Source organism: Pseudophryne corroboree, chromosome 7, assembly GCF_028390025.1.
Source record: "Pseudophryne corroboree isolate aPseCor3 chromosome 7, aPseCor3.hap2, whole genome shotgun sequence".
Classification (NCBI taxonomy): domain Eukaryota; kingdom Metazoa; phylum Chordata; class Amphibia; order Anura; family Myobatrachidae; genus Pseudophryne; species Pseudophryne corroboree.
The window spans coordinates 502,849,160-502,869,682 of NC_086450.1; the positions used below are offsets into that span (position 1 = coordinate 502,849,160).

The 20,523-nt window shown below is 54.9% G+C and overlaps 1 protein-coding gene across 5 annotated transcripts in view; it reads right to left on the reverse strand.

Annotated features, from left to right (window-relative positions):
* The window catches only part of SGF29 (SAGA complex associated factor 29), an 88,055-nt gene that overhangs the window by 23,843 nt on the left and 43,689 nt on the right, over positions 1-20,523 (reverse strand). For all 5 annotated transcript variants that reach the window (XM_063935309.1, XM_063935308.1, XM_063935306.1 and 2 more), the window contains 7 exons: positions 6,583-6,658; positions 6,264-6,336; positions 6,034-6,098; positions 5,819-5,948; positions 5,542-5,688; positions 5,426-5,461; positions 4,959-5,121 (listed from right to left, as the gene is read on the reverse strand). In XM_063935309.1, the coding sequence (XP_063791379.1) occupies positions 4,959-5,121; positions 5,426-5,461; positions 5,542-5,688; positions 5,819-5,948; positions 6,034-6,098; positions 6,264-6,336; positions 6,583-6,658 (690 nt within the window). The remainder of the gene's footprint in view (positions 1-4,958; positions 5,122-5,425; positions 5,462-5,541; positions 5,689-5,818; positions 5,949-6,033; positions 6,099-6,263; positions 6,337-6,582; positions 6,659-20,523) is intronic.

Consider the following 20,523-nt stretch of genomic DNA (forward strand, 5'->3'; position numbering starts at 1 on the left):
CGGAGCAGGGAGGAGATTAGTATAAAGTGCAGGGAGTAGTGGTCCTGGGGCTGGGAGACGGAGCAGGGAGGAGATCAGTATAAAGTGCAGGGAGTAATGGTCCTGGGGCTGGGAGACGGAGCAGGGAGGAGATCAGTATAAAGTGCAGGGAGTAGAGGTCCTGCGGCTGGGAGATCAGTATAAAGTGCAGGGAGTAGTGGTCCTGGGGCTGGGAGACGGAGCAGGGAGGAGATTAGTATAAAGTGCAGGGAGTAGTGGTCCTGGGGCTGGGAGACGGAGCAGGGAGGAGATTAGTATAAAGTGCAGGGAGTAGTGGTCCTGGGGCTGGGAGACGGAGCAGGGAGGAGATCAGTATAAAGTGCAAGGAGTAGTGGTCCTGGGGCTGGGAGACGGAGCAGGGAGGAGATCAGTATAAAGTGCAGGGAGTAGAGGTCCTGGGGCTGGGAGACGGAGCAGGGAGGAGATCAGTATAAAGTGCAGGGAGTAGAGGTCCTGGGGCTGGGAGACGGAGCAGGGAGGAGATCAGTATAAAGTGCAGGGAGTAGTGGTCCTGGGGCTGGGAGACGGAGCAGGGAGGAGATCAGTATAAAGTACAGGGAGTAGTGGTCCTGGGGCTGGGAGACGGAGCAGGGAGGAGATCAGTATAAAGTGCAGGGAGTAGTGGTCCTGGGGCTGGGAGACGGAGCAGGGAGGAGATCAGTATAAAGTACAGGGAGTAATGGTCCTGGGGCTGGGAGACGGAGCAGGGAGGAGATCAGTATAAAGTGCAGGGAGTAGTGGTCCTGGGGCTGGGAGACGGAGCAGGGAGGAGATCAGTATAAAGTGCAGGGAGTAGTGGTCCTGGGGCTGGGAGACGGAGCAGGGAGGAGATCAGTATAAAGTACAGGGAGTAGTGGTCCTGGGGCTGGGAGACGGAGCAGGGAGGAGATCAGTATAAAGTGCAGGGAGTAATGGTCCTGGGGCTGGGAGACGGAGCAGGGAGGAGATCAGTATAAAGTACAGGGAGTAGTGGTCCTGGGGCTGGGAGACGGAGCAGGGAGGAGATCAGTATAAAGTGCAGGGAGTAATGGTCCTGGGGCTGGGAGACGGAGCAGGGAGGAGATCAGTATAAAGTGCAGGGAGTAATGGTCCTGCGGCTGGGAGAGCAGTATAAAGTGCAGGGAGTAGTGGTCCTGCGGCTGGGAGAGCAGGTTAAAGGGGGTCATTCCCAGAGGTCCTGGGGCTGGGAGACGGAGCAGGGAGGAGATCAGTATAAAGTGCAGGGAGTAGAGGTCCTGGGGCTGGGAGACGGAGCAGGGAGGAGATCAGTATAAAGTGCAGGGAGTAGAGGTCCTGGGGCTGGGAGACGGAGCAGGGAGGAGATCAGTATAAAGTGCAGGGAGTAGTGGTCCTGGGGCTGGGAGACGGAGCAGGGAGGAGATTAGTATAAAGTGCAGGGAGTAGAGGTCCTGGGGCTGGGAGACGGAGCAGGGAGGAGATTAGTATAAAGTACAAGGAGTAGAGGTCCTGGGGCTGGGAGACGGAGCAGGGAGGAGATCAGTATAAAGTGCAGGGAGTAGTGGTCCTGGGGCTGGGAGACGGAGCAGGGAGGAGATCAGTATAAAGTACAGGGAGTAGAGGTCCTGCGGCTGGGAGATCAGTATAAAGTGCAGGGAGTAGTGGTCCTGGGGCTGGGAGATCAGTATAAAGTGCAGGGAGTAGTGGTCCTGGGGCTGGGAGACGGAGCAGGGAGGAGATTAGTATAAAGTACAGGGAGTAGTGGTCCTGGGGCTGGGAGACGGAGCAGGGAGGAGATTAGTATAAAGTACAGGGAGTAGTGGTCCTGGGGCTGGGAGACGGAGCAGGGAGGAGATTAGTATAAAGTGCAGGGAGTAGTGGTCCTGGGGCTGGGAGACGGAGCAGGGAGGAGATCAGTATAAAGTACAGGGAGTAGTGGTCCAGGGGCTGGGAGACGGAGCAGGGAGGAGATCAGTATAAAGTGCAGGGAGTAATGGTCCTGGGGCTGGGAGATCAGTATAAAGTGCAGGGAGTAATGGTCCTGCGGCTGGGAGAGCAGGTTAAAGGGGGTCATTCCCAGTTGTTCGCTCGTTATTTTTTTCTCGCAACGGAGCGATTAGTCGCTAATGCGCATGCGCAATGTCTGCAGTGCGACTGCGCCAAGTAAATTTGCTATGAAGTTTGGTATTTTACTCACGGCATTACAAGGTTTTTTCTTCGTTCTGGTGATCGTTATGTGATTGACAGGAAGTGGGTGTTTCTGGGCGGAAACTGGCCGTTTTATGGGTGTGTGCGAAAAAACGCTACCGTTTCTGGGAAAAACGTGGGAGTGGCTGGAGAAACGGAGGAGTGTCTGGGCGAACGCTGGGTGTGTTTGTGACGTCAAACCAGGAACGACACTGACTGAACTGATCGCAGATGCCGAGTAAGTCTGGAGCTACTCAGAAACTGCTAAGAAGTGTCTATTCGCAATTCTGCTAATCTTTCGTTCGCAATTTTGATAAGCTAAGATTCACTCCCAGTAGGCGGCGGCTTAGCGTGTGCAAAGCTGCTAAAAGCAGCTTGCGAGCGAACAACTCGGAATGACCCCCAAAGTGCAGGGAGTAGTGGTCCTGAGAGACGGAGCAGGGAGGAGATTAGTATAAAGTGCAGGGAGATCAGTATAAAAAGAGTGCCACATTGTACATGTACAGGAAGAGTCACTGACTGACAGTGACCATACTGTGTATATGTGGCCAGATTGTCTGTCTGATAGGGATTTATGTTGATACCAGTCGTCCTCCAATCTATGGGCCAGATTTATTAAGCCTGGGGAAGTGATAAAGTGGAAGGTGATAAAGGACCAGCCAATCAGCTCCTGTCTGTCATTTTTCAAACCCAGCCTGTAACATGACAGTTAAAATCTGATTGGCTGGTACTTTATCACCGTCCACTTTATCACTTCCCCAGGCTTAATAAATCTGCCCCTTTGCCCCAAATGTATTAAGCCTTAAAAAGTGATAAAGTACCAGCCAATAAGCTCCCAAATGCCATGTAACTGGCTGTGTTATAAAAATGATAGGAGCTGATTGGCTGGTACTTTATCCCTTTTTAAGGCTTAATACATTTGGGCCAATGTCATAACTCTCATATATATATATATATATATATATATAAAGCCCTCACTGACTGACTGATCACTAATTCTCTTACTTCCCGTTATGTCAGGAAGCTGAAATGTAACATAGGTATTCTTCAGGTGGGAAATAGGTAATGAGAATTGTAATAAACCTCCCCTAAGGGAATGAAAAGGGGATGACATAATGACGTCATTACCGATGCGTGGCTTGGGTTGCGTGAACGATAACACCCAAAGGGACAATCGGATCAAAATTTGGATTGCACCTCCAGTGTGTAGAATGGAATAAACTACAAAAATGGTCACTTTTTACCACATCTGCTAGAGGTGCTCCGCAGGTAACGCCAAAAACCATGGATTAATATTTACTTACATTAAGACATCTCAAATTTACATCCCTATAGATTTATATTTAAAACCGTGAAAATCAGAAAATCCTGTGTGAAGAATGGGTAGAACAGCTTGTATATATGAGGAGAAGAAGAACGGGTAGAACAGCTTGTATATAGGAGAAGGAGAAGAACGGGTAGAACAGCTTGTATATAGGAGAAGGAGAAGAACAGGTAGAACAGCTTGTATATAGGAGAAGGAGAAGAACAGGTAAACCAGCTTGTATATAGGAGAAGGAGAAGAAGAACGGGTAGAACAGCTTGTATATAGGAGAAGAAGAACGGGTAGAACAGCTTGTATATAGGAGAAGGAGAAGAAAATGTAGAACAGCTTGTATATAGGAGAAGGAGAAGAAAAGGTAGAACAGCTTGTATATAGAAGGAGAAGAACGGGTAGAACAGCTTGTATATAGGAGAAGAACAGGTAAACCAGCTTGTATATAGGAGAAGGAGAAGAAGAACGGGTAGAACAGCTTGTATATAGGAGAAGGAGAACAGGTAGAACAGCTTGTATATAGGAGAAGGAGAACAGGTAGAACAGCTTGTATATAGGAGAAGGAGAAGAAAAGGTAGAACAGCTTGTATATAGGAGAAGGAGAAGAACAGGTAGAACAGCTTGTATATAGGAGAAGGAGAAGAACAGGTAGAACAGCTTGTATATAGGAGAAGGAGAAGAAGAATGGGTAGAACAGCTTGTATATAGATGAAGGAGAAGAACAGGTAGAACAGCTTGTATATAGGAAAAGGAGAAGCACAGGTAGAACAGCTTGTATATAGAAGAAGAAGAACAGGTAGAACAGCTTGTATATAGGAGAAGAAGAAGCACAGGTAGAACAGCTTGTATATAGGAGAAGAAGAACAGGTAGAACAGCTTGTATATAGGAGAAGGAGAAGCACAGGTAGAACAGCTTGTATATAGATGAAGGAGAAGCACAGGTAGAACAGCTTGTATATAGGAGAAGGAGAAGCACAGGTAGAACAGCTTGTATATAGATGAAGGAGAAGCACAGGTAGAACAGCTTGTATATAGATGAAGGAGAAGCACAGGTAGAACAGCTTGTATATAGGAGAAGGAGAAGCACAGGTAGAACAGCTTGTATATAGGAGAAGGAGAAGAACAGGTAGAACAGCTTGTATATTGAAGAAGAAGAACAGGTAGAACAGCTAGTCCAGTATAAATATGATAATCTCACATTCCCTCTTCTTTCCTACATCATCGTGTGTAGCATAGAACAGGGGTAAGCAACCTGTAGCATTCCAGCTGCTGTGGAACTACACATCCCAGCATACTCTATCACAGTACTGCTGTTAAGGTATGTTACAATGTTGGCAAGGCAAGCTAGGATGTGTAGTACCACACAGCAGCTGTAATGCTACAGGCTGCCTGCCACTAGCCTAGAACAAGCATACTAAACCAATCTCCACCTTACTCCCTGTATGTGCGTTGTTCTTACCCGTTGCGGCGGGGTGTGGATCAGGGCGCGGTAGAAACAGGTGGTCTGGGGGTACAGCGCCAGCACTAGTTGATCTTTCTGGAACAGAGCCTCCGGGTCAGTTTCTGGGTTGGCTTTCCACTGGGGAAGGGGGATGATCCTCCGGCGACTGAGCGTGTGACGCCTGGCAACAAGTAACAAAGAGAGGTCACTGGTGTGACGGACACATACTACACTCTCCCTACACTTCTTACAGGCTGCCCAGCAGGAACCTGAGCCATTATGACACAGTTTAGGGTAAATGATGGACTGAAAGGGAATTGGCCAAGTGGGTAAGAGTACAGATTATACAGTTATTATCGGACCTAGCTGGTGTTTTCTTACTGAAGGAACTTCTAAGTGACTACGTTTCAGCCACCAAGTTACCCAATAGGAAAGCTGTTCTTAAAGGTGGTACAATAGGGATTTAGAGACTGGCTGATCCTTACTCTTTTCCTTCCTCGTCAATGTCGTCCACCTCATACCTAGAAGAGAAGAGAGAGGTCAGCCTGAGCAGCAGGAAGGGACGCCCGCCGATGGCTAAACCACCAAACCAGGAACCTACTTGTTGGCGGCGTGGCTGTAACTGACCACCTCGGCCAGTATCCACTGCTCGTCTCCATCCACAGCTTTAACCCGAGCTGCCACCTTGTCTCCAGGCTTGGCCACGTAATCACTGGACGCTGGAATGGCTCCACATAATGGAGGCGGCCTGTTTGGAGAAAGCACTAACCCAGGTGAGAGGGATCGACAGCCAGCGATCCGGACCACCAGCATTCTGCTGAACAGCAGGGAAAGCAGACATGGAAATTAGCGGCCGGATTCCCAGAGCCCTCACTCACTTCTCTCCGGGTTTTCCAATCCACAAAGGGAGCGTCATGGCGGACTGCTGGAGCAGCGTCATCAGCACACCCCGTCTCATAGTCTTCCTGGGAGGCTCAGAGTCATGATACAGGCCGGCAATCTTTGCAGCTGGAGGAGAAGGAGTAGTGATGGCGTGAGCAGACTGGTAATCTAGCCCTGAAACACTACGTGTGGGACAAGCCGAGACACTCACCGATACGTCTCTCCTCCAGAAGGGACTTTATCTCGGCAATCTTATCCAGAGATCTGCGCAGGATGCTGGATAGGAAAGACACAGGGAATAAGAGCCACACATGGATGAATACAGGACCCAGCAGACTGCCCACCCCTGCACTGCTTCCACTGGGATGTAGTGATGTGCGCGTGCAGTTTCAGTGCTAGCCCATACGTGACGGAGGCGGCCTGTTTGGAGAAAGCACTCACTTGCACTCTGCCTCAGCGTCGGCCTTGGCGGTTGTGTATAGACCACGCAGTTTGGTGCGGTAATACGGAGAGACTGAGGAGAGAGAGGAGACATTTGCTGAGTTATTCAGATATACGGCAGGATAATATTATCCCACCTACAAACTACGTCTCCCTCATTAGGGCTGGCCAGTGTAGGAAACAGCTATCAGCATTTATCATAAAACAGAGACAGTGAAAGAGATAGAGAGTTCCTCTCTCACCATAACATGTAATTGGCAGCTGGAGGGAATGCTGGGAAAGTGCAGCCTAGGACAGAGACACGGCCGGTCATACTCACTCTTGTTCTCAGTCTGCATCCGCTCGTGAGTTTTCTGGATGTTCACCAGGTTGTGCTCACTTCTCGATCGCTCCTCCTGAGAAGACGGGACAAAGTCTCAGCTACAACAATGCTAGAAAGTGGGGAGAACGCCGTGACTGTTCCCATCGCTTAGCCAGTTACACAAGGCGGCCGGATCGTCTCCTGCATTGTTCAGTGGATGGCCAGCATAAGACTAGAGCTAACAGCGACACATATGGGACCATGGAGAGATCTGACCATCCCTCTCCAATTCCTGGGGCACAGGGCAGCATCAGAGCAGAGGCACAATGGGATCCCTACTGATGGGAAAGGGAAGCCGTGTTCCCCATTCACTGCCATGTTACACTAATCTCCTGCGTCTGTCACTGCTTTAACGCCTCTCCCCGGGCAGCGCAGCGGAACATAGGACTATAAGATAGGAGAGGTGTACCTGCGTCTGTCACTGCTCTAACTCCTCTCCCCGGGCAGCGCAGCGGAACGTAGGACTATAAGATAGGAGGAGAGGTGTACCTGCGTCTGTCACTGCTGTAACGTCTCTCCCCGGGCAGCGCAGCGGAACGTAGGACTATAAGATAGGAGGAGAGGTGTACCTGCATCTGTCACTGCTCTAACCCCTCTCCCCGGGCAGCGCAGCGGAACGTAGGACTATAAGATAGGAGGAGAGGTGTACCTGCGTCTGTCACTGCTCTAACTCCTCTCCCCGGGAAGCGCAGCGGAACGTAGGACTATAAGATAGGAGGAGAGGTGTACCTGCGTCTGTCACTGCTGTAACGCCTCTCCCCGGGCAGCGCAGCGGAACGTAGGACTATAAGATAGGAGGAGAGGTGTACCTGCATCTGTCACTGCTGTAACGTCTCTCCCCGGGCAGCGCAGCGGAACGTAGGACTATAAGATAGGAGGAGAGGTGTACCTGCGTCTGTCACTGCTGTAACACCTCTCCCCGGGCAGCGCAGCGGAACGTAGGACTATAAGATAGGAGGAGAGGTGTACCTGCGTCTGTCACTGCTGTAACACCTCTCCCCGGGCAGCGCAGCGGAACGTAGGACTATAAGATAGGAGGAGAGGTGTACCTGCGTCTGTCACTGCTATAACGCCTCTCCCCGGGCAGCGCAGCGGAACGTAGGACTATAAGATAGGAGGAGAGGTGTACCTGCGTCTGTCACTGCTGTAACACCTCTCCCCGGGCAGCGCAGCGGAACGTAGGACTATAAGATAGGAGGAGAGGTGTACCTGCATCTGTCACTGCTCTAACTCCTCTCCCCGGGCAGCGCAGCGGAACGTAGGACTATAAGATAGGAGGAGAGGTGTACCTGCGTCTGTCACTGCTATAACGCCTCTCCCCGGGCAGCGCAGCGGAACGTAGGACTATAAGATAGGAGGAGAGGTGTACCTGCGTCTGTCACTGCTGTAACGTCTCTCCCCGGGCAGCGCAGCGGAACGTAGGACTATAAGATAGGAGGAGAGGTGTACCTGCGTCTGTCACTGCTCTAACACCTCTCCCCGGGCAGCGCAGCGGAACGTAGGACTATAAGATAGGAGGAGAGGTGTACCTGCGTCTGTCACTGCTGTAACTCCTCTCCCCGGGCAGCGCAGCGGAACATAGGACTATAAGATAGGAGGAGAGGTGTACCTGCATCTGTCACTGCTGTAACGTCTCTCCCCGGGCAGCGCAGCGGAACGTAGGACTATAAGATAGAAGGAGAGGTGTACCTGCGTCTGTCACTGCTCTAACGCCTCTCCCCGGGCAGCGCAGCGGAACGTAGGACTATAAGATAGGAGGAGAGGTGTACCTGCGTCTGTCACTGCTGTAACGCCTCTCCCCGGGCAGCGCAGCGGAACGTAGGACTATAAGATAGGAGGAGAGGTGTACCTGCGTCTGTCACTGCTGTAACGCCTCTCCCCGGGCAGCGCAGCGGAACGTAGGACTATAAGATAGGAGGAGAGGTGTACCTGCGTCTGTCACTGCTGTAACGTCTCTCCCCGGGCAGCGCAGCGGAACGTAGGACTATAAGATAGGAGGAGAGGTGTACCTGCGTCTGTCACTGCTGTAACGCCTCTCCCCGGGCAGCGCAGCGGAACGTAGGACTATAAGATAGGAGGAGAGGTGTACCTGCGTCTGTCACTGCTCTAACGCCTCTCCCCGGGCAGCGCAGCGGAACGTAGGACTATAAGATAGGAGGAGAGGTGTACCTGCGTCTGTCACTGCTGTAACACATCTCCCCGGGCAGCGCAGCGGAACGTAGGACTATAAGATAGAAGGAGAGGTGTACCTGCGTCTGTCACTGCTGTAACGCCTCTCCCCGGGCAGCGCAGCGGAACGTAGGACTATAAGATAGGAGGAGAGGTGTACCTGCGTCTGTCACTGCTGTAACGCCTCTCCCCGGGCAGCGCAGCGGAACGTAGGACTATAAGATAGGAGGAGAGGTGTACCTGCGTCTGTCACTGTTATAACACCTCTCCCCGGGCAGCGCAGCGGAACGTAGGACTATAAGATAGGAGGAGAGGTGTACCTGCGTCTGTCACTGTTATAACACCTCTCCCCGGGCAGCGCAGCGGAACGTAGGACTATAAGATAGGAGGAGAGGTGTACCTGCGTCTGTCACTGCTATAACGCCTCTCCCCGGGCAGCGCAGCGGAACGTAGGACTATAAGATAGGAGGAGAGGTGTACCTGCATCTGTCACTGCTGTAACACCTCTCCCCGGGCAGCGCAGCGGAACGTAGGACTATAAGATAGGAGGAGAGGTGTACCTGCGTCTGTCACTGCTGTAACGCCTCTCCCCGGGCAGCGCAGCGGAACGTAGGACTATAAGATAGGAGGAGAGGTGTACCTGCGTCTGTCACTGCTCTAACGCCTCTCCCCGGGCAGCGCAGCGGAACGTAGGACTATAAGATAGGAGGAGAGGTGTACCTGCGTCTGTCACTGCTCTAACACCTCTCCCCGGGCAGCGCAGCGGAACGTAGGACTATAAGATAGAAGGAGAGGTGTACCTGCGTCTGTCACTGCTCTAACTCCTCTCCCCGGGCAGCGCAGCGGAACGTAGGACTATAAGATAGGAGGAGAGGTGTACCTGCGTCTGTCACTGCTGTAACGCCTCTCCCCGGGCAGCGCAGCGGAACGTAGGACTATAAGATAGGAGGAGAGGTGTACCTGCGTCTGTCACTGCTATAACGCCTCTCCCCGGGCAGCGCATCGGAACGTAGGACTATAAGATAGGAGGAGAGGTGTACCTGCGTCTGTCACTGCTGTAACCCCTCTCCCCGGGCAGCGCAGCGGAACGTAGGACTATAAGATAGGAGGAGAGGTGTACCTGCGTCTGTCACTGCTGTAACGCCTCTCCCCGGGCAGCGCAGCGGAACGTAGGACTATAAGATAGGAGGAGAGGTGTACCTGCGTCTGTCACTGCTCTAACGCCTCTCCCCGGGCAGCGCAGCGGAACGTAGGACTATAAGATAGGAGGAGAGGTGTACCTGCGTCTGTCACTGCTCTAACGCCTCTCCCCGGGCAGCGCAGCGGAACGTAGGACTATAAGATAGGAGGAGAGGTGTACCTGCGTCTGTCACTGCTCTAACTCCTCTCCCCGGGCAGCGCAGCGGAACGTAGGACTATAAGATAGGAGGAGAGGTGTACCTGCGTCTGTCACTGCTCTAACGTCTCTCCCCGGGCAGCGCAGCGGAACGTAGGACTATAAGATAGGAGGAGAGGTGTACCTGCGTCTGTCACTGCTGTAACGCCTCTCCCCGGGCAGCGCAGCGGAACGTAGGACTATAAGATAGGAGGAGAGGTGTACCTGCGTCTGTCACTGCTGTAACGTCTCTCCCCGGGCAGCGCAGCGGAACATAGGACTATAAGATAGGAGGAGAGGTGTACCTGCGTCTGTCACTGCTGTAACGCCTCTCCCCGGGCAGCGCAGCGGAACGTAGGACTATAAGATAGGAGGAGAGGTGTACCTGCGTCTGTCACTGCTGTAACGTCTCTCCCCGGGCAGCGCAGCGGAACATAGGACTATAAGATAGGAGGAGAGGTGTACCTGCGTCTGTCACTGCTATAACGCCTCTCCCCGGGCAGCGCAGCGGAACATAGGACTATAAGATAGGAGGAGAGGTGTACCTGCATCTGTCACTGCTGTAACTCCTCTCCCCGGGCAGCGCAGCGGAACGTAGGACTATAAGATAGGAGGAGAGGTGTACCTGCGTCTGTCACTGCTGTAACCCCTCTCCCCGGGCAGCGCAGCGGAACGTAGGACTATAAGATAGGAGGAGAGGTGTGCCTGCGTCTGTCACTGCTGTAACGTCTCTCCCCGGGCAGCGCAGCGGAACGTAGGACTATAAGATAGGAGGAGAGGTGTACCTGCGTCTGTCACTGCTGTAACGCCTCTCCCCGGGCAGCGCAGCGGAACGTAGGACTATAAGATAGGAGGAGAGGTGTACCTGCGTCTGTCACTGCTCTAACGCCTCTCCCCGGGCAGCGCAGCGGAACATAGGACTATAAGATAGGAGGAGAGGTGTACCTGCGTCTGTCACTGCTATAACGCCTCTCCCCGGGCAGCGCAGCGGAACATAGGACTATAAGATAGGAGGAGAGGTGTACCTGCGTCTGTCACTGCTGTAACCCCTCTCCCCGGGCAGCGCAGCGGAACGTAGGACTATAAGATAGGAGGAGAGGTGTACCTGCGTCTGTCACTGCTGTAACGTCTCTCCCCGGGCAGCGCAGCGGAACGTAGGACTATAAGATAGGAGGAGAGGTGTACCTGCGTCTGTCACTGCTGTAACGCCTCTCCCCGGGCAGCGCAGCGGAACGTAGGACTATAAGATAGAAGGAGAGGTGTACCTGCGTCTGTCACTGCTGTAACGCCTCTCCCCGGGCAGCGCAGCGGAACGTAGGACTATAAGACAGGAGGAGAGGTGTACCTGCGTCTGTCACTGCTGTAACGTCTCTCCCCGGGCAGCGCATCGGAACGTAGGACTATAAGATAGGAGGAGAGGTGTACCTGCGTCTGTCACTGCTCTAACGCCTCTCCCCGGGCAGCGCAGCGGAACGTAGGACTATAAGATAGGAGGAGAGGTGTACCTGCGTCTGTCACTGCTGTAACGCCTCTCCCCGGGCAGCGCAGCGGAACATAGGACTATAAGATAGAAGGAGAGGTGTACCTGCGTCTGTCACTGCTGTAACGTCTCTCCCCGGGCAGCGCAGCGGAACGTAGGACTATAAGACAGGAGGAGAGGTGTACCTGCGTCTGTCACTGCTGTAACGCCTCTCCCCGGGCAGCGCAGCGGAACGTAGGACTATAAGATAGGAGGAGAGGTGTACCTGCGTCTGTCACTGCTGTAACGCCTCTCCCCGGGCAGCGCAGCGGAACGTAGGACTATAAGACAGGAGGAGAGGTGTACCTGCGTCTGTCACTGCTGTAACGCCTCTCCCCGGGCAGCGCAGCGGAACGTAGGACTATAAGATAGGAGGAGAGGTGTACCTGCGTCTGTCACTGCTGTAACGTCTCTCCCCGGGCAGCGCAGCGGAACGTAGGACTATAAGATAGGAGGAGAGGTGTACCTGCGTCTGTCACTGCTGTAACGCCTCTCCCCGGGCAGCGCAGCGGAACATAGGACTATAAGATAGAAGGAGAGGTGTACCTGCATCTGTCACTGCTCTAACTCCTCTCCCCGGGCAGCGCAGCGGAACGTAGGACTATAAGATAGGAGGAGAGGTGTACCTGCGTCTGTCACTGCTCTAACTCCTCTCCCCGGGCAGCGCAGCGGAACGTAGGACTATAAGATAGGAGGAGAGGTGTACCTGCATCTGTCACTGCTATAACGCCTCTCCCCGGGCAGCGCAGCGGAACGTAGGACTATAAGATAGGAGGAGAGGTGTACCTGCGTCTGTCACTGCTATAACGCCTCTCCCCGGGCAGCGCAGCGGAACGTAGGACTATAAGATAGGAGGAGAGGTGTACCTGCGTCTGTCACTGCTCTAACTCCTCTCCCCGGGCAGCGCAGCGGAACGTAGGACTATAAGATAGGAGGAGAGGTGTACCTGCATCTGTCACTGCTATAACGCCTCTCCCCGGGCAGCGCAGCGGAACGTAGGACTATAAGATAGGAGGAGAGGTGTACCTGCGTCTGTCACTGCTGTAACGTCTCTCCCCGGGCAGCGCAGCGGAACGTAGGACTATAAGATAGGAGGAGAGGTGTACCTGCGTCTGTCACTGCTGTAACACCTCTCCCCGGGCAGCGCAGCGGAACGTAGGACTATAAGATAGGAGGAGAGGTGTACCTGCGTCTGTCACTGCTGTAACACCTCTCCCCGGGCAGCGCAGCGGAACGTAGGACTATAAGATAGGAGGAGAGGTGTACCTGCATCTGTCACTGCTGTAACGCCTCTCCCCGGGCAGCGCAGCGGAACGTAGGACTATAAGATAGGAGGAGAGGTGTACCTGCGTCTGTCACTGCTGTAACGCCTCTCCCCGGGCAGCGCAGCGGAACGTAGGACTATAAGATAGAAGGAGAGGTGTACCTGCGTCTGTCACTGCTCTAACACCTCTCCCCGGGCAGCGCAGCGGAACGTAGGACTATAAGATAGGAGGAGAGGTGTACCTGCGCCTGTCACTGCTGTAACTCCTCTCCCCGGGCAGCGCAGCGGAACGTAGGACTATAAGATAGGAGGAGAGGTGTACCTGCGTCTGTCACTGCCGTAACGTCTCTCCCCGGGCAGCGCAGCGGAACGTAGGACTATAAGATAGGAGGAGAGGTGTACCTGCATCTGTCACTGCTATAACGTCTCTCCCCGGGCAGCGCAGCGGAACGTAGGACTATAAGATAGGAGGAGAGGTGTACCTGCATCTGTCACTGCTGTAACGTCTCTCCCCGGGCAGCGCAGCGGAACGTAGGACTATAAGATAGGAGGAGAGGTGTACCTGCATCTGTCACTGCTGTAACGTCTCTCCCCGGGCAGCGCAGCGGAACGTAGGACTATAAGATAGGAGGAGAGGTGTACCTGCGTCTGTCACTGTTATAACACCTCTCCCCGGGCAGCGCAGCGGAACGTAGGACTATAAGATAGGAGGAGAGGTGTAGCCTGCATCTGTCACTGCTGTAACACCTCTCCCCGGGCAGCGCAGCGGAACGTAGGACTATAAGATAGGAGGAGAGGTGTACCTGCGTCTGTCACTGCTGTAACGCCTCTCCCCGGGCAGCGCAGCGGAACGTAGGACTATAAGATAGGAGGAGAGGTGTACCTGCGTCTGTCACTGCTCTAACTCCTCTCCCCGGGCAGCGCAGCGGAACGTAGGACTATAAGATAGGAGGAGAGGTGTACCTGCGTCTGTCACTGCTGTAACGCCTCTCCCCGGGCAGCGCAGCGGAACGTAGGACTATAAGATAGGAGAGGTGTACCTGCGTCTGTCACTGCTCTAACGCCTCTCCCCGGGCAGCGCAGCGGAACGTAGGACTATAAGATAGGAGGAGAGGTGTACCTGCGTCTGTCACTGCTGTAACGTCTCTCCCCGGGCAGCGCAGCGGAACGTAGGACTATAAGACAGGAGGAGAGGTGTACCTGCGTCTGTCACTGCTGTAACACCTCTCCCCAGGCAGCGCAGCGGAACGTAGGACTATAAGATAGGAGGAGAGGTGTACCTGCGTCTGTCACTGCTGTAACACCTCTCCCCGGGCAGCGCAGCGGAACGTAGGACTATAGGATAGGAGGAGAGGTGTACCTGCGTCTGTCACTGCTGTAACGTCTCTCCCCGGGCAGCGCAGCGGAACGTAGGACTATAAGACAGGAGGAGAGGTGTACCTGCGTCTGTCACTGCTGTAACGCCTCTCCCCGGGCAGCGCAGCGGAACGTAGGACTATAAGATAGGAGGAGAGGTGTACCTGCGTCTGTCACTGCTGTAACGCCTCTCCCCGGGCAGCGCAGCGGAACGTAGGACTATAGGATAGGAGGAGAGGTGTACCTGCGTCTGTCACTGCTGTAACGTCTCTCCCCGGGCAGCGCAGCGGAACGTAGGACTATAAGACAGGAGGAGAGGTGTACCTGCGTCTGTCACTGCTGTAACGCCTCTCCCCGGGCAGCGCAGCGGAACGTAGGACTATAAGATAGGAGGAGAGGTGTACCTGTGTCTGTCACTGCTCTAACTCCTCTCCCCGGGCAGCGCAGCGGAACGTAGGACTATAAGATAGGAGAGGTGTACCTGCGTCTGTCACTGCTGTAACACCTCTCCCCGGGCAGCGCAGCGGAACGTAGGACTATAAGATAGGAGAGGTGTACCTGCGTCTGTCACTGCTGTAACGTCTCTCCCCGGGCAGCGCAGCGGAACGTAGGACTATAAGATAGGAGGAGAGGTGTACCTGCGTCTGTCACTGCTGTAACACCTCTCCCCGGGCAGCGCAGCGGAACGTAGGACTATAAGATAGGAGGAGAGGTGTACCTGCATCTGTCACTGCTCTAACGCCTCTCCCCGGGCAGCGCAGCGGAACGTAGGACTATAAGATAGGAGGAGAGGTGTACCTGCGTCTGTCACTGCTATAACGTCTCTCCCCGGGCAGCGCAGCGGAACGTAGGACTATAAGACAGGAGGAGAGGTGTACCTGCGTCTGTCACTGCTCTAACGCCTCTCCCCGGGCAGCGCAGCGGAACGTAGGACTATAAGATAGGAGGAGAGGTGTACCTGCGTCTGTCACTGCTGTAACGCCTCTCCCCGGGCAGCGCAGCGGAACGTAGGACTATAAGATAGGAGGAGAGGTGTACCTGCGTCTGTCACTGCTATAACGTCTCTCCCCGGGCAGCGCAGCGGAACGTAGGACTATAAGACAGGAGGAGAGGTGTACCTGCGTCTGTCACTGCTCTAACGCCTCTCCCCGGGCAGCGCAGCGGAACGTAGGACTATAAGATAGGAGGAGAGGTGTACCTGCGTCTGTCACTGCTGTAACGCCTCTCCCCGGGCAGCGCAGCGGAACGTAGGACTATAAGATAGGAGGAGAGGTGTACCTGCGTCTGTCACTGTTGTAACACCTCTCCCCGGGCAGCGCAGCGGAACGTAGGACTATAAGATAGAAGGAGAGGTGTACCTGCGTCTGTCACTGCTGTAACGTCTCTCCCCGGGCAGCGCAGCGGAACATAGGACTATAAGATAGGAGGAGAGGTGTACCTGCGTCTGTCACTGTTGTAACACCTCTCCCCGGGCAGCGCAGCGGAACGTAGGACTATAAGATAGGAGGAGAGGTGTACCTGCATCTGTCACTGCTGTAACGCCTCTCCCCGGGCAGCGCAGCGGAACGTAGGACTATAAGATAGGAGGAGAGGTGTACCTGCGTCTGTCACTGCTGTAACGTCTCTCCCCGGGCAGCGCAGCGGAACGTAGGACTATAAGATAGGAGGAGAGGTGTACCTGCGTCTGTCACTGCTGTAACGCCTCTCCCCGGGCAGCGCAGCGGAACGTAGGACTATAAGATAGAAGGAGAGGTGTACCTGCGTCTGTCACTGTTGTAACGCCTCTCCCCGGGCAGCGCAGCGGAACGTAGGACTATAAGATAGGAGGAGAGGTGTACCTGCGTCTGTCACTGCTGTAACACCTCTCCCCGGGCAGCGCAGCGGAATGTAGGACTATAAGATAGGAGGAGAGGTGTACCTGCGTCTGTCACTGCTGTAACACCTCTCCCCGGGCAGCGCAGCGGAACGTAGGACTATAAGATAGAAGGAGAGGTGTACCTGCGTCTGTCACTGCTGTAACGCCTCTCCCCGGGCAGCGCAGCGGAACGTAGGACTATAAGATAGGAGGAGAGGTGTACCTGCGTCTGTCACTGCTGTAACGCCTCTCCCCGGGCAGCGCAGCGGAACGTAGGACTATAAGATAGGAGAGGTGTACCTGCGTCTGTCACTGCTGTAACACCTCTCCCCGGGCAGCGCATCGGAACGTAGGACTATAAGATAGGAGGAGAGGTGTACCTGCGTCTGTCACTGCTGTAACACCTCTCCCCGGGCAGCGCAGCGGAACGTAGGACTATAAGATAGGAGGAGAGGTGTACCTGCGTCTGTCACTGCTCTAACGTCTCTCCCCGGGCAGCGCAGCGGAACGTAGGACTATAAGATAGGAGGAGAGGTGTACCTGCGTCTGTCACTGCTATAACGCCTCTCCCCGGGCAGCGCAGCGGAACGTAGGACTATAAGATAGGAGGAGAGGTGTACCTGCGTCTGTCACTGCTGTAACGCCTCTCCCCGGGCAGCGCAGCGGAACGTAGGACTATAAGATAGGAGGAGAGGTGTACCTGCGTCTGTCACTGCTGTAACGCCTCTCCCCAGGCAGCGCAGCGGAACGTAGGACTATAAGATAGGAGGAGAGGTGTACCTGCGTCTGTCACTGCTGTAACGCCTCTCCCCGGGCAGCGCAGCGGAACGTAGGACTATAAGATAGGAGGAGAGGTGTACCTGCGTCTGTCACTGCTCTAACTCCTCTCCCCGGGCAGCGCAGCGGAACGTAGGACTATAAGATAGGAGGAGAGGTGTACCTGCGTCTGTCACTGCTGTAACGCCTCTCCCCGGGCAGCGCAGCGGAACGTAGGACTATAAGATAGGAGGAGAGGTGTACCTGCGTCTGTCACTGCTCTAACTCCTCTCCCCGGGCAGCGCAGCGGAACGTAGGACTATAAGATAGGAGGAGAGGTGTACCTGCGTCTGTCACTGCTCTAACGCCTCTCCCCGGGCAGCGCAGCGGAACGTAGGACTATAAGATAGGAGGAGAGGTGTACCTGCGTCTGTCACTGCTCTAACGCCTCTCCCCGGGCAGCGCAGCGGAACGTAGGACTATAAGATAGGAGGAGAGGTGTACCTGCGTCTGTCACTGCTCTAACACCTCTCCCCGGGCAGCGCAGCGGAACGTAGGACTATAAGATAGGAGGAGAGGTGTACCTGCGTCTGTCACTGCTCTAACGCCTCTCCCCGGGCAGCGCAGCGGAACGTAGGACTATAAGATAGGAGGAGAGGTGTACCTGCGTCTGTCACTGCTCTAACGCCTCTCCCCGGGCAGCGCAGCGGAACGTAGGACTATAAGATAGGAGGAGAGGTGTACCTGCGTCTGTCACTGCTATAACGCCTCTCCCCGGGCAGCGCAGCGGAACGTAGGACTATAAGATAGGAGGAGAGGTGTACCTGCGTCTGTCACTGCTCTAACACCTCTCCCCGGGCAGCGCAGCGGAACGTAGGACTATAAGATAGGAGGAGAGGTGTACCTGCGTCTGTCACTGCTCTAACGCCTCTCCCCGGGCAGCGCAGCGGAACGTAGGACTATAAGATAGGAGGAGAGGTGTACCTGCGTCTGTCACTGCTGTAACGCCTCTCCCCAGGCAGCGCAGCGGAACGTAGGACTATAAGATAGGAGAGGTGTACCTGCGTCTGTCACTGCTCTAACTCCTCTCCCCGGGCAGCGCAGCGGAACGTAGGACTATAAGATAGGAGGAGAGGTGTACCTGCGTCTGTCACTGTTATAACACCTCTCCCCGGGCAGCGCAGCGGAACGTAGGACTATAAGATAGGAGGAGAGGTGTACCTGCGTCTGTCACTGCTCTAACGCCTCTCCCCGGGCAGCGCAGCGGAACGTAGGACTATAAGACAGGAGGAGAGGTGTACCTGCGTCTGTCACTGCTGTAACGTCTCTCCCCGGGCAGCGCAGCGGAACGTAGGACTATAAGACAGGAGGAGAGGTGTACCTGCGTCTGTCACTGCTGTAACGCCTCTCCCCGGGCAGCGCAGCGGAACGTAGGACTATAAGATAGAAGGAGAGGTGTACCTGCGTCTGTCACTGCTGTAACGCCTCTCCCCGGGCAGCGCAGCGGAACGTAGGACTATAAGATAGGAGAGGTGTACCTGCGTCTGTCACTGCTCTAACACCTCTCCCCGGGCAGCGCAGCGGAACGTAGGACTATAAGATAGGAGGAGAGGTGTACCTGCGTCTGTCACTGCTGTAACGCCTCTCCCCGGGCAGCGCAGCGGAACGTAGGACTATAAGACAGGAGGAGAGGTGTACCTGCGTCTGTCACTGCTGTAACGTCTCTCCCCGGGCAGCGCAGCGGAACGTAGGACTATAAGACAGGAGGAGAGGTGTACCTGCGTCTGTCACTGCTGTAACGCCTCTCCCCGGGCAGCGCAGCGGAACGTAGGACTATAAGATAGAAGGAGAGGTGTACCTGCGTCTGTCACTGCTGTAACGCCTCTCCCCGGGCAGCGCAGCGGAACGTAGGACTATAAGATAGGAGAGGTGTACCTGCGTCTGTCACTGCTCTAACACCTCTCCCCGGGCAGCGCAGCGGAACGTAGGACTATAAGATAGGAGGAGAGGTGTACCTGCGTCTGTCACTGCTCTAACGCCTCTCCCCGGGCAGCGCAGCGGAACGTAGGACTATAAGATAGGAGGAGAGGTGTACCTGCGTCTGTCACTGCTGTAACGCCTCTCCCCGGGCAGCGCAGCGGAACGTAGGACTATAAGATAGGAGGAGAGGTGTACCTGCGTCTGTCACTGTTGTAACACCTCTCCCCGGGCAGCGCAGCGGAACGTAGGACTATAAGATAGGAGGAGAGGTGTACCTGCGTCTGTCACTGCTCTAACGCCTCTCCCCGGGCAGCGCAGCGGAACGTAGGACTATAAGATAGGAGGAGAGGTGTACCTGCGTCTGTCACTGCTATAACGCCTCTCCCCGGGCAGCGCAGCGGAACGTAGGACTATAAGATAGGAGGAGAGGTGTACCTGCATCTGTCACTGCTCTAACGCCTCTCCCCGGGCAGCGCAGCGGAACGTAGGACTATAAGATAGGAGGAGAGGTGTACCTGCGTCTGTCACTGCTCTAACACCTCTCCCCGGGCAGCGCAGCGGAACGTAGGACTATAAGATAGGAGGAGAGGTGTACCTGCGTCTGTCACTGCTGTAACGCCTCTCCCCGGGCAGCGCAGCGGAACGTAGGACTATAAGATAGGAGGAGAGGTGTACCTGCGTCTGTCACTGCTGTAACACCTCTCCCCGGGCAGCGCAGCGGAACGTAGGACTATAAGATAGGAGGAGAGGTGTACCTGCGTCTGTCACTGCTCTAACGTCTCTCCCCGGGCAGCGCAGCGGAACGTAGGACTATAAGATAGAAGGAGAGGTGTACCTGCATCTGTCACTGCTCTAACTCCTCTCCCCGGGCAGCGCAGCGGAACGTAGGACTATAAGATAGGAGGAGAGGTGTACCTGCGTCTGTCACTGTTGTAACGCCTCTCCCCGGGCAGCGCAGCGGAACGTAGGACTATAAGATAGGAGGAGAGGTGTACCTGCGTCTGTCACTGCTCTAACTCCTCTCCCCGGGCAGCGCAGCGGAACGTAGGACTATAAGATAGGAGGAGAGGTGTACCTGCGTCTGTCACTGCTCTAACGTCTCTCCCCGGGCAGCGCAGCGGAACGTAGGACTATAAGATAGGAGGAGAGGTGTACCTGCGTCTGTCACTGCTGTAACGCCTCTCCCCGGGCAGCGCAGCGGAACGTAGGACTATAAGATAGGAGGAGAGGTGTACCTGCGTCTGTCACTGCTGTAACCCCTCTCCCCGGCAGCGCAGCGGAACGTAGGACTATAAGATAGGAGGAGAGGTGTACCTGCGTCTGTCACTGCTGTAACGCCTCTCCCCGGGCAGCGCAGCGGAACGTAGGACTATAAGATAGGAGGAGAGGTGTACCTGCGTCTGTCACTGCTGTAACCCCTCTCCCCGGGCAGCGCAGCGGAACGTAGGACTATAAGATAGGAGGAGAGGTGTACCTGCGTCTGTCACTGCTGTAACCCCTCTCCCCGGCAGCGCAGCGGAACGTAGGACTATAAGATAGGAGGAGAGGTGTACCTGCGTCTGTCACTGCTGTAACGCCTCTCCCCGGGCAGCGCAGCGGAACGTAGGACTATAAGATAGGAGGAG